This window comes from Mandrillus leucophaeus, unplaced genomic scaffold (assembly GCF_000951045.1).
Source record: "Mandrillus leucophaeus isolate KB7577 unplaced genomic scaffold, Mleu.le_1.0 Scaffold70, whole genome shotgun sequence".
Lineage (NCBI taxonomy): Eukaryota > Metazoa > Chordata > Mammalia > Primates > Cercopithecidae > Mandrillus > Mandrillus leucophaeus.
In genome coordinates, this window is record NW_012107586.1 from 1,294,166 (window position 1) to 1,307,008 (window position 12,843).

At 44.1% G+C, this 12,843-nt stretch overlaps 1 protein-coding gene across 2 annotated transcripts in view; it reads left to right on the forward strand.

The window, feature by feature from the left end:
* SMARCAL1 (SWI/SNF related, matrix associated, actin dependent regulator of chromatin, subfamily a-like 1) overlaps nt 1–11,174 on the forward strand; it is a 64,801-nt gene extending 53,627 nt beyond the window's left edge. For both annotated transcript variants that reach the window (XM_011964564.1, XM_011964565.1), the window contains exons 15-18: nt 3,189–3,371; nt 5,031–5,131; nt 6,442–6,538; nt 10,858–11,174. In XM_011964564.1, coding sequence (XP_011819954.1) covers nt 3,189–3,371; nt 5,031–5,131; nt 6,442–6,538; nt 10,858–11,097 — 621 coding nt within the window. In that variant the 3' untranslated portion in view covers nt 11,098–11,174. The remainder of the gene's footprint in view (nt 1–3,188; nt 3,372–5,030; nt 5,132–6,441; nt 6,539–10,857) is intronic.
* Nucleotides 11,175–12,843: the final 1,669 nt, after the last annotated feature.

The window sequence follows — 12,843 nt, forward strand, 5'->3', positions numbered from 1 at the left end:
AAAAATTGTCATGTTGTCTGGGCGCAGTGGCTCACGCCTGTAATCCCAGCACTTTGGGAGACTGAGGCGGGCAGATCACCTGAGGTTAGGAATTCTAGAACAGCCTGGACAACATGGCAGAACCCCAACTCTACTAAAAATACAAAAAGTAGCTGGGCGTGGTGGTGCATGCCTGTAATCCCAGCTAGTCAGGAGGCTGAGACACGAGAATTGCTTGAACCTGGGAGGCAGCGGCTGCAGTGAGTCGAGATCCTGCCACTGCACTCCAGCCTGGGTGGCAGACAAGACTCTGTCTCAGAAATAAAATAAATAAAATAGTCATGCATAGAAAAAAGCCTGATGAATATATACCAGTATGGTAATGATGATTATCTCTAAGTAGTCGTCATTATCTTTTCAGGTTTTCTGCGTTTTTGCAATGAGTGTGTATTCTTTTTATAATAAGAAAATTCACATGTTTTTAAAAATAAAGGAGCATTTAGAAAACAACAGAAAATTAATAGAAGGAAATAAGCTAGGGAAACTATTAGCCACCTCTGTGACATACAAATAATAGTTTTTACATGTAAAGGTATTTTCTAACTCCCAGTAGGAAAAAAAAAAAATGGGCAACCTGCATAAATAGATAGTTCATCAAAGAAATGACACCGATAGCCAATTAAACGATGCGAAAACACTCAATTTCACTAGTAATCAAGTTAGTGAAAAAAAGATTTTTTTTTTTCACCCCATCAAGTCAGCAGAGGTTTTAAAAATGTGCGGGGCTCACTGTTGATGAAAGTGCACCAAGATGGACATGCTAATACATTAGTTATTGGAAAGCAATTTGGCAATAATACCAGGAGCCTTAAATTAAGTTTTTTCTTTTTGCTATTGTACTTTGATTTGTAGTCCAGTCTAAGAAAATCACCAAAAATTGGCATCCTCTTAAAAACTTTCCATTTTAATAGCATTATTGAGGTATAATTGACATGCAGTAAACTGCACATAATGTGTACAATTTTATAAGAATCAAGACAGGAAACATATCTGCCGCCCGCTGCCCCCAGCCCCAGAGTTTCTCGTGTCCCTTTGTAATCACTCCCTCCTGCCCCTTCCCTCACTCTCCCATCCCCAAGCCAACTCTGGTCTACGGTCTGTCACTGCGGATTGGTTTGCAGTTTTTTAGAATTTTATATGAATATGGAATATAAATGTGGAGAAAAGGACATTCAGGATGTACTTTTTTTTTTTTTTGAGATTTATCTGTGTTGTGTGTCTCACTTCTTTTTAGTGTTCACTCCTTGGTTTTCCTTTTTTGTTTTTTTTTTCTTTTTTGGTTATCTAGACCTGCAGATATTCACTCCCTTTTAGTGCTGAATAACATCCCATTGTACATCATCTGTTCACCTGTTGATGGACATTTACCAACACATCCTTTTAGGAAAAATTAGAAACCCCTAAATCTGCAGAAATAGAATGGTTAAATTATGCTGTTGCTGCATAATGACATCTTATAGGGCCATTAAAAATGATATTTTAGAACGCTTAATAATACAGTTTTACTTACAATACGTTTTATTGGGGGAAAACAGGATATAAAACTTTTTATTTAAAAGATATATATACCATACACATCAAAAAAAGAGACAGGGAAAAGTAAATTGCTTAGATTACTAAATGTTTTTATTTTCCTTATCATGTTTATCACTAGCAAGAATAAATAAATGCCATTTAAAAGACAATAGCTAAACTAAACATGCATTACCATACAACACAACAATTGACTTTTGAGCATTTTTCTCTGGGAAATGAAAACTTAGGTTAACAGAAAAACCTGTACACAAATGTTCATAGCAGCTTCATTTGTAGTAGCCCCAAGTTGGAATCAACTCAGATGTCCTTCAGCAGATGGATGGTGAAACTATGGTATATCCATACCGTGGGCTACTTCTCGGCAAAAAAAAAGGAGAAAATTATTGATACAGGTAACAACTTGGATGAACCTCCAGAGAGTGCTGAATGCAAAGGTCCATTCCAAAAGGTTATATGCTGTGCAATTTATATAACATTTGTATAGCATTCCTTTTTCTTTTTTTTGTTTTTGAGACAGTCTCGCTCTGTTGCCCAGGCTGGAGTGCAGTGGTGGGATCTCAGCTCACCGCAACCTCCGCCCCGGGTTCAAGTGATTCTGCTGCCTCAGCCTCCTGAGTAGCCAGGATTACAGGCATGCACCACCATGTCTCACTAATTTTTGTATTTTTAGTAGAGGCAGGGTTCCGCCATGTTGGCCAGGCTGGTCTCAAACTCCTGACCTCAGGTGATCCACCCGTCTTGGCCTCCCAGAGTGCTGGGATTACAGGTGTGAGCCACTGTGCCTGGCCTATAGAGCATTCTTGGGAGGAAAAAAAAAAATTGGCCAGGTGCAGTGGCTCACGCCTGTAATCCCAGCCCTTTGGGGGCCCAAGGCAGGCGGATCACCTGAACTTAGGAGTTCAAGACCAGCTGGCCAACATGGCAGAACCCCCGCCTCTACTAAAAATACAAAAATTAGCCAGACATGGTGGTGCACGCCTGTAATCCCACCTAGTTGGGAGGCTGAGGCAGGAGAATCGCTTGAATCCGGGGGGGCGGAAGTTGCCATGAGCCACCGCACTCCAGCCTGAGTGACAAGAGCAAAACTTCATCTTAAAAAAGAAAACGAAAAAAAAATTTTTTAGAAATGCAGGTCAGATTAGTGGCTATCAGGAGCTAAGGACCGTGGAAAGGGGAGGGAGGTAAAAGGATCCTTGCAATGTTGGAATTGTTCAGTATCTTGACATTGGAGGTGAATACATGAAAACTACCCAGGTGATAAAATTGTGTAGAACACACACATACAAGTAGAACAAGAAATCTGAAGATCAGTGGATTGTATAAAAGTCAGCATCCTGGCTGCGGTATCATACTATAGTTTTTATAGAATGTTACCATTGCGGGAAACTGGGCAAAGGCCTAAGAGGGATCTCTGTATTATTTCTTACAATGGCACCTGAGTATAAGCAATCATCTCGATACCAATTTCAATTTGAAAAGAAAATCTCTGAAGGCAGGGGCCTCTGCTGAGCTGGAACCTGGTTCCGTGTTTGAGCTGTGGCTGGGTATGGTTTGCTCAGAAGCCCCCGGCCCGGGGCTGTTGCCCACCTTGCTTCTGCCCCTTGTTCCTACAGCACGTGCAGCACATCCGCATCGATGGCTCCACATCGTCGGCTGAGCGGGAGGACCTGTGCCAGCAGTTCCAGCTGTCGGAGAGGCATGCCGTGGCCGTGCTGTCCATCACCGCTGCCAATATGGGCCTCACCTTCTCCTCGGCTGACCTGGTGGTGTTCGCTGAGCTGTTTTGGAACCCAGGGGTAAGAGACGCAGAAGACTTGGATACCCCACTGGCATGCTCATGGCTGTGGGCAGGAAGCAGCGAGTGTCGGTCGTGGAAAGTGTGGTTTCCTTTTTATCCATTCATTATACTTCCCACAAGTCAGTTTTCACTTCCTTTAAGCACTTCTGTGTCGATCGGCTAGTTTCTTTCTTTTTTTTTTTTTTTTCTTTTTTGAGATAGTCTCTTATCATGCAGGCTGGAGTGCAGTGGTGTGATCTTGACTCACTTCAACCTCCGCCTCCTGGGTTCAAGTGATTCCCCTGCCTCAGCCTCCCGAGTAGCTGGGATCACAGGCGTGAGCCACTGTGTCAGGCGATTGGCTGGTTTCTAGATTTTCACAGCAACCTGTAGGATTATCGACTCCGTTTTATCAACAGGAAGGTTGAAGTCTTCCAGGGCTAGAAGGAATCTTAGACTTCATGTCTCATAGGAGGAAGTTAGGGCACCGAGAGCTCAAGGGGTGAGGCAGGAAGGACTGCACTGCCGTAACTGAAGAGGGACACGTGGTGGCACCAGGTTGCAGCCCAGACCTCACATTCCAGCCTGTGCCCCCTTCAGTAGCCATCATTGTGAGCTGCTTTAACAATGGACCTCATGCAGAGTAACAGCAGTGAGTAGTTCCCTGGAGACCACTATTGGCCTTAGCTGACCAACTGAGAGCAGAGATAAAACATTTGCTTGAACTCATAAATTTTTCTGGTAATCTCCAGGAAGTTATATCCCCTTTAATATCTGATATTATGGCTTTTGTTGGCTACACATGAGGGACTACATTAATAATGGGTAGACCTTGAGGGTGAAGCCATTTTATAAAAGAAATAATGCTCATGATGTTAGGTGGTTTCTTTTTTTTTTTCCTTTTTTGAGACAGGGTCTTGCTCTGTCACCCGGGCTGGACTGCAGGAACTTATTGGCTCACTGCAGCCTTGATTTCCCGAGCTCAGGTGATCCTCCCACCTCAGCCTCCTGAGTAGCAGGGGACTACAGGTGCACACCTCCATGCCTGACTAATTTTTGTATTTTTTGTAGAGATGGGGTTTCGCCATGTTGCCCAAGCTGTTCTGGAACTCCTGGGCTCGAGCAATCTACCTGCCTCGGCCTCCTAAAGTGCTGGGATTACAGGTGTGAGCCACCACGCCCAGCCTTTAAGTATCTATTATAAGGCTTACCACTATATTAAACCACCACCCTATGCCCAAATCATGGATAGCCTCTCCCTTGTGTGTGATGTTTTTATTTATTTAGAAGATAACTTTTTATTTCACATAGAGAAGGAATGGAAGTGTGCAGGCCTCCATCACTGGCCCCTCCCCATGCAGCCTGATGGCAGAGCCTGTGCCTTTTCATTTGCAGCACCTAGCTCAGTGCCCAGCACCGAACGGCCACCTGCAGATCTTCTGTTCCAGATGCCAGTTCCCCAACCAGGGCTGTTTTGGGTTCTCTCTTTTGTTAAAGTGGCAGGTCATTTGTAGGTCTGAGATGGTGAAGTGCAGGTTATTTCTAGGTCTGAGACAGTGAAGTGCTTTGAGGAGGGAGGGTTGTGGTGGGGCTGGAAATGGGGTGGAGAGGCTACCTGCTATGGTGGGTGGAACTGCTTCAGGCCTTTACCTGCCTGTCTCGATTTCTGGACACACAGGTGCTGATCCAGGCTGAGGACCGCGTGCACCGCATTGGACAGACCAGCTCAGTGGGCATTCACTACCTCGTGGCAAAGGGCACAGCTGACGACTACCTTTGGTATGGTTTGGCTGCATGGCCTGGCATTTGGAGTTGAGCAAGGGTGGAAGCTGATGATATGTTTACTTTGCTCCCTAAGTGCTTCTGCTTTTGCTAAGTAAGGTCTTTAAGGATCTATAGAAAATTGACTAGTGGCCAGGCGCAATGGCTCACATCTGTAATCCCGGCACTTTTGGAGGCCGAGGCGGGCAGATCACTTGAGGTTAGGAGTTCGAGACCAGCCTGGCCAACAGGGTGGAACCCGGTCTCTACAAAAATACGACAAAATTAGCTGGGTGTGGTGACGCACACCTGTAGTGCCAGCTACTCGGGAGGCTGAGGCAGGAGAATCGCTTGCACCTGGGAGGCAGAGGTTGCAGTGAGCTGAGACTGAGCCACTGCACTCCAGCCTGGGTGATAAGGCGTGTCTCTGTCTCAAAAAAAAAAAAGAAAACGAAAATTGACTAGTAATGCCCTCCTGCTTTCATCATGACCATATTTGGCCTCCCTCACTAGTGTTCACTGGTGGCTTGCAGGGTGCATGTGGAATGTTATAGCAATAAGGGGTTGTGACTCCTTTTCCTGCTGGTCTGAGGCAGGGAGAGGTGCCGATTGTGACAAAATGTAGATGGAATTTAGTTTGTAAAACACCCTGTTCCCAGACATGAAGGCATTTGTTAGGACAGGGTGACAGTTTTTTACCTTTTATGATGTGCATTTATCTGGTGGGTACACCTTACATTGCTGCTGCTGGACCACAGGGAGGAAGTGGCTTACCCTGGACCATGTAGTGTACTTCGTTAGCAGAGCTGGAGTAAGATTTTCAACCTGGGGGTTTCTGTCTGTTACCTAAGTGAAAAATCTCAAAAAGCTTCTTCCCTTCATCTCCCTCTTCCTGATATTAAATTTCTTGATTATCTCATTCATTTCCACTGCTTGTCTCTGTTTCCAGCCTTATGACTAAGGAGTCTTCCCTTTGCAATGTGTGTGGGCCACTCCTGCTTCCCTCTGTTTAGTGGATTCGTTAATTGGGCAGCTCATAACACTACCAGATTCAAAATTGTGTTGTAATGAGGCAGGATTTATTTCCTACATATCTTCCATTAGAAAGAATATGGAACCTGATGATATTCTTAGCCCTAAATTGGAGTTTTTACAAATGAGAGGGGGCAAATTTTTCAACATGGATGTTTGCGCCTTGAGAGATGCAAAGATGTGAAACTGTGAACAAGCCGTGGTCCCATAAGAACAAGGAGGAGGGTGGCTTCATTTTCATTAGTCTGGTGGTTCTGCACAGGTTGTATTCACTGCAGCTTATTTCTCCCCAACAGGCCCCTGATTCAAGAGAAGATTAAAGTTCTGGCGGAAGCTGGGCTTTCTGAGACCAATTTTTCAGAAATGACAGAATCCACTGATTACCTCTACAAGGTAATGCCAGCACATGGCTCTTCACCCCTGGAGCAGAGGGAGGCATTAAGCTGTCTGCCAAGTCTTTGGGTCCTGAGTAGGAGGATGTGAATCACTCCTAGGGACCTCCCCTAGCCCCAGAGCTGAAAGCAATGGCCTGCAGTCATTCTCAGTTGAACCACGCATGCATCGCTTTATGGGGAAGTGATGGCATTAGCTCCTACAGCTGCTGACATTCCCGCACAGACTCCGAATGCTGCCTCTTCAATCAGACCGTTAGAAACTGACAAAACTCCCTATGGCAAATGTTGAATTGTTTCAGAAAGTACACAGCAACACCACACATAGGGCTGCCGCAGGAATGTGTCCCCAGCACAGAATGGGGAGTGTTTAAAATAGGATACTGGCTTCACAGAACATATTTTCCCCTCTGTCATTTTATTTTATTCTCAGTGTCTCCCCACTTGATAGAGGGGTAAACTGAGACATGGCAGTGCAGTAGGCTTGCACAAAGTCACAGGGCATGTGAAGCCAGCCCAAGGAAGAAGGCTTCCTGACTTGGCCCAGCATTCTTCTTTTGAGTTCAGCCCCTTGTTGTAGAGGAGTATAACAGGCATCCCTCCATAACCAGGCAGGCCTTGTCAAAGGTGCTGAGGGGGAAGGCTGTTGCCTCTGGACGGGACAGCTCTGGGCCCATCATGCCTGTCTGGCCTCAGTGCTCCAGCCCAGTGGCTGCCACAGACTCTTCCTCCCCCATTTCAGTGAAACACAATGGAGGGAGCAAGAGACCCAGAGCCTTTCGAAAGCTTGTTTTCCTTCCCCAGCTTGGATTGTTGGCCAGAAGGTGAAAACTAGGAGTATGGCCTCCTCGAGCACAGCTCATGGTTGAATTGTTTCTGCCAGGAGAGCTTGAATCAGGTCTGAGCCTCATGCAGAAAGGGGCCTTACGGTAGCTTATCAGGAAAGTGAAGCACCTCCTCCTTCCTGTGAAATCACCATCAGAAGCTGAGTTAGGGCAAGTGTGGTGGTGCACACCTGTAGTCCTAGCTACTCGGGAGGAAAAGGTGAGGATCATTTGAGCCTAGGAGGTCAAGGCTGTAGTCACCCATGATGGTCACTGTACTCCAGACTGGGCAACAGAGCAAGAGCCTGCCTCAAAAAAAAAAAAAAAAAAGGAAAAGAAAAAGAAAGAAAAAAGTTTAAATAAATAAGTAGTTGAGTTAAATCTTATCGTTGACACCAAGACTTAAGACTCTGTGGATCTGCTCATTCACTTACATTTATTTAGCAAATAAATTCTTTCTTTGCAAGAATTTATTTGCTAAATATTGGGATAAATAAGACTCAGATCATATTTTTAAATGCAGATTGCAAATTATCCTTTCAGGCATATATAGTTAATAAGCCAATTTTAAAACAACCTTATTTTTAAGCTTTTTAAAGAACTCTCCAGTTCAGCTGAATGGTAAATGGTAACAGAGCCTAGGTTATCATATGCCTTTTGAAAAGAAAGAGCCTGAGCAGGTATAGTGACTCAAGCCTCTAATCCCAGGCCGAGGTGGGCAGATGGCTTGAGCCCAAGAGTTTGAGACCAGCCTGGGCAACATGGTGAAACCCCCATCTCTACAAAAAAATACAAAAATTAGCCAGGCATGGTGGTACATGCCTGTATTCCCAGCTACTCAGGAGGCTGAGGCAGGAGGATTCCCTGGACCTGGGAGGCGGAGGTTGCAGTGAGCCAAGATCACACCACTGCATTTCAGCCTAGGCAACAGAGCTAGACCTTGTCTCAAAAAAGAAAAAAAAAAGCCTAGTTTTAAAGGAGTCTCACTTGAACTCATTTATTCTTCCTTGCCTTTCTCTTACTCTAAATTAGTTAAGAATTTCTACCTAAAATATAAGTGCAAGGTAATATCAATGAGTTTTCTCAATATTTATTTTGATTAATAACTATATCAATTTATTTTTTAATTAAGATGGGGCTGCAAAATTTTAACAAACTACTAGAAAAAGAAAATGTTGCTTCCAATATAGGAGACAAAAGCAGAAGAGGTTATATCTCACTGAGATAGGCTTCCTTCTGAGAGGGGAAATGAAATATTAATCTGATCTTGGAACTCGCTTCCAATTAATTATGCATGCCCCAAGTTAGCATACAGTGTTGCCATCATCATAATCAAATGCACATTAGCAGCTTTTTCTACTTGGAATAGGCTGCCTTACAGGGTGGCATTTGCTTGACATTGCAGGCATTCAGAAAGAGGCTGATGAGGGCATCCTGGAGGAGGACATGTGGGTTATTTGGGGGTCAACCTTGATGATCTTTCATATCACTTCCCTCTCTGCAGGGCTGGGATCCTGAAAGGCTAGGAGATTTTGGGAGCAGGTTAATTGAATAATCTGAAGTTCTTAAGTGACAGGCTGTCATCAGTTTTCAAGGAACCCTCCTTCACCATTGTGGAGGGATTTGGTTAAGGAATAGTGAGAAACAGTGGCCAGCTGGCAAAGATCTGTACGCTGTTTGAAATGGAAAGAAACCTGAGGCAAGAAGTGCAATTGAGCTGTTGCAAATCCATGCAGTACCAAGTGATGTGGCCCAAGTAAAGATGGTGCCTAGAAGGAGAGAGGAGGGAACTGATGGGGGGAACAAACTTGCATGAGCCGAGGACTCTGCCTGGATGATTTCCACCTGGGAGACTACGAGAATGCAGGTAGACTATAAAAAATAGACTTACAGGAAGAGAAGCTGCTTTGGGAGTATAGGAGAGAGATGAGAGACCATTGATTTTTTATATTTATTTATTTATTTATTTAGAGACAGGGTCTCACCCTGTCACCCAGGCTGGAGTACAGTGGCACTATCCCAGCTCACTGCAACCTCCGCCTCCCAGGCTCAAGTGATCCCCCCATCTCAGCCTCCCAAGTAGCTGGAACTACAGGCGCACGCTGCCAACACCTGGCTAATTTTTTGTATTTTTGGTAGAGATGGGGTTTCACCATGTTGCCCAGGCTGGTCTCTAATTCCTGAACTTAGATGATCCCCCCGCTTCAGCCTCCCAAAGTGCTGGGATTACAGGCGTGAACCCTCGCAGCCAGCCTTATTTTTATTTATTTATTTATTTTTATTTTTTTGAGACAGAATCTCCCTCTGTCACTTGGGCTGGAGTGCAGTGGCGTGATCGTGGCTCACTGCAACCTCTGCCTCACGGGTTCAAGCAATTCTTATGCCTCAGCCTCCCAAGTAGCTGGGACCACAGGTGTGCACCACCATGTCTGGCTAATTTTTTGTATTTTTAGTAGAGATGGGGTTTCACCATGTTGGCCAGCCTGGTCTCGAACTCCTGACCTCAGGCGATCCATCCACCTCGGCCTCCTAAAGTACTGGGATTACAGGCAAGAGCCACTGTGCCCAGCCAAGAGATCATTTGATTTTAAACCAGTTTAGTTTTATGAAACTGTGGGATGTCAGTGGGGATATGGAAAATATACCTCTGGATTGAAAAATGGTCAAGGTTGAAAATTTAGATGTAAGAAAGATCGGCAGAGGGATGATAGTGATCGTGTGTTGTAGTGGTATCCACTGGTCATGGTTTTAACACTACACCATTGTCATCAATGTATAGATGCTGTTGGTAGGTATTTTGATTATTTGTAGTTTAAGGTAATCAGAATAGGTACACATATCTACTTATGAATATGTTAAATGTGTGTATGTTTTTTCCACCACTTTGAAAATTAGGTATAAGCCATGGCTGAACACAGAGATTTGGAAGTCTAGGGGGCTGGGCACATGGTGGCTCACACCTGCAATCCCAGCATTTTGGGAAGCTGAGGTGGGCAGATCGTTTACACTCAGGAGTTTGAGACCAGTCTGGGCAACATTTAGTGAGATCCTGTCTCTTAAAAAATTTAAAAAATAAAAATAAATTTAAAAATAGAGATTTAGAAGTTGAATTACACCTTAACTGACCCTTAGTAGAGAAAGGCTTTGGAGGAAATGAGATCTTGAGTGCAGTATTGAAATAGTGATTTGGAAAGTTCGAAGGGAGAAAACATTTCCAATGTAAATTATAGCGTGAGAGCAGCTTCTTTGCACTCACAATCATTTCTTTTTCCTAACCCTGTGAGTGCAGAGAGGGTAAGATGTCAGTCACTAAAACAATGAGGCTGCTTTAGTGATGGTTTGCTGAGATGATGTGCACTTGCCATCATGTAGCTCCCTGACACCATAAAATGTGTGGTCTCTCATCTTTATATTCTCCCATCAGCCCCAGTGGAGGAGAGTCAGTGTTGGAGCTTGGGTTCTTCCTTTTATCTTTTCTTTTCTTTCTGTGATGAAGGACCCAAAGCAGCAGCAGATCTATGACCTATTCCAGAAGTCCTTTGAGAAAGAAGGAAGTGATATGGAGCTCCTGGAAGCAGCAGAGTCCTTTGACCCAGGAAGTGCTTCAGGAACATCTGGAAGTAGTTCCCAGAACACGGGAGACACCCTGGATGAAAGCTCATTGACAGCCAGTCCACAGAAGAAAAGGAGATTTGAATTTTTTGATAACTGGGACAGCTTTACCTCTCCCCTGTAAAAGGGGCAAAAAGAAAAAAAATAAAAAGTATTTTAAAATCATGGAATTAAAATAAAGTAATGTATTTTGTTTTAAAACTTTTTGCACTTCTCTTGCCATTGCAGCAGTGCCTGTGCCTGTGTCCAGGCTCAGCAGGAGACCAGGCCGAGCATCAACTTTCCATTCCTGTGTCATTATGTGTGGGCTTGCTTGGGGTCTTAACCTCTGCTCTTCTGGCTTAGGGATGGACACAGCAAGTCGTAGTAGTGGGTAATTCATGTTCTCTAAATAATGAGGTCCTTCCTACACAGTCCCCATAATCTAGAATTTTAAAATTTACTGACTCAACAAATATTTATAGGGCACCTAATTTGTGCAGGCACTGTCCTAGGTGCTGGCAGTCATTCGTCCAACAAAAGACAAAGTATGAGCCTTTGTGGAGCTTACGCAGTGGGAGAAGCAATGGTTGTAGGTTCTCTTTTCCAATACAACTCTTCATGGACACTGAAATTTGAATTTTATTAATGTTCATGTATCACAAATTATTCTTTTTTTTTCTGCCATTTAAAAATGTAAAAACCATTCCTTGTTTACCAGCTGTACAGAAACCGACAGTGGGCTGGAAGCTGTTCACTGCCCATAGTTGCCAAACCTGGTTTAGAGCAGCATGGTCCAATAGTAATGTAATGCAAGCTGCATATGTGATTGTAACTTTTCTAATAGAAGATTTCAATTTAAGATTAATAATATAGGGAGGCTGAGGCAGGAGGATCACCTGAGGTCGGGAGTTCAGGACCAGCCTGACTAACATGGAAAAACCTTGTTTCTACTAAAATTATGAAATCAGTCAGGTGTGGTGGTGCATGCCTGTAATCCCAGCTACTTGGGAGGCTGAGGCAGGAGAATCACTTGAACCTGGGCGGCGGAGCTTGCAGTGAGCTGAGATCACGCCATTGCACTGCAGCCTGGGCAACAAGAGCAAAACTCTTATCTCAAAAAAACAAAGATTAATAATATATTTAACCCAATAGATTATGTTATTTCAATTTACAAACAATATTTAAAAATTATTAATGGGAAATTTTACATTATTGGGCTGGGCGCAGTGGCTCATGCCTGTAATCCCAGCACTTTGGGAGGCCAAGGTGAGTGGATCACTTGAGGTCAGGAGTTCCAGACCAGCCTAACCAACATGGAGAAACCCCATCTCTACTAAAAATACAAAAATTAGCCAGGTATGGTGTCACGCGCCTGTAATCCCAGTTACTCGGGAGGCTGAGGCACAAGAATCACTTGAACCTGGAAGGTGGAGGTTGCAGTGAGCCAAGATCGTGCCACTGCAATCCAGCCTGGGCAACAGAGCAAGACTCTGTCTCAGAAAAACAAATAAGAAATTTTACATTCTCTTTTCTGAACTAAGTCTGAAATGATGTATTTGACATGGGCAGCATCTCAATTTGGGCTAGCCACAGGTTTCACGTGCCCAGTAGCCATATGAGACTGGTGGCTCCTGTGTTGGAGAGCTCTGGTTTAGAGAGTGATGAGGGAGTAGGATGTCATGTGGGGAAGAGCAATAGTTGATAATGTTGAGGAGAGGGACAGAATGATGCAGAGCTCATAGGCCACAGAAAGGAATCTGGGTTTAATTCTGAATATGAATGGAAGCCACCAAATGGCTTTGAGCAGACATATGAGGCAATCTGATTATATTTTTAAAACTTATAAAATTATATATATATATTCTTAAATAAAGACACAGCATCTCAC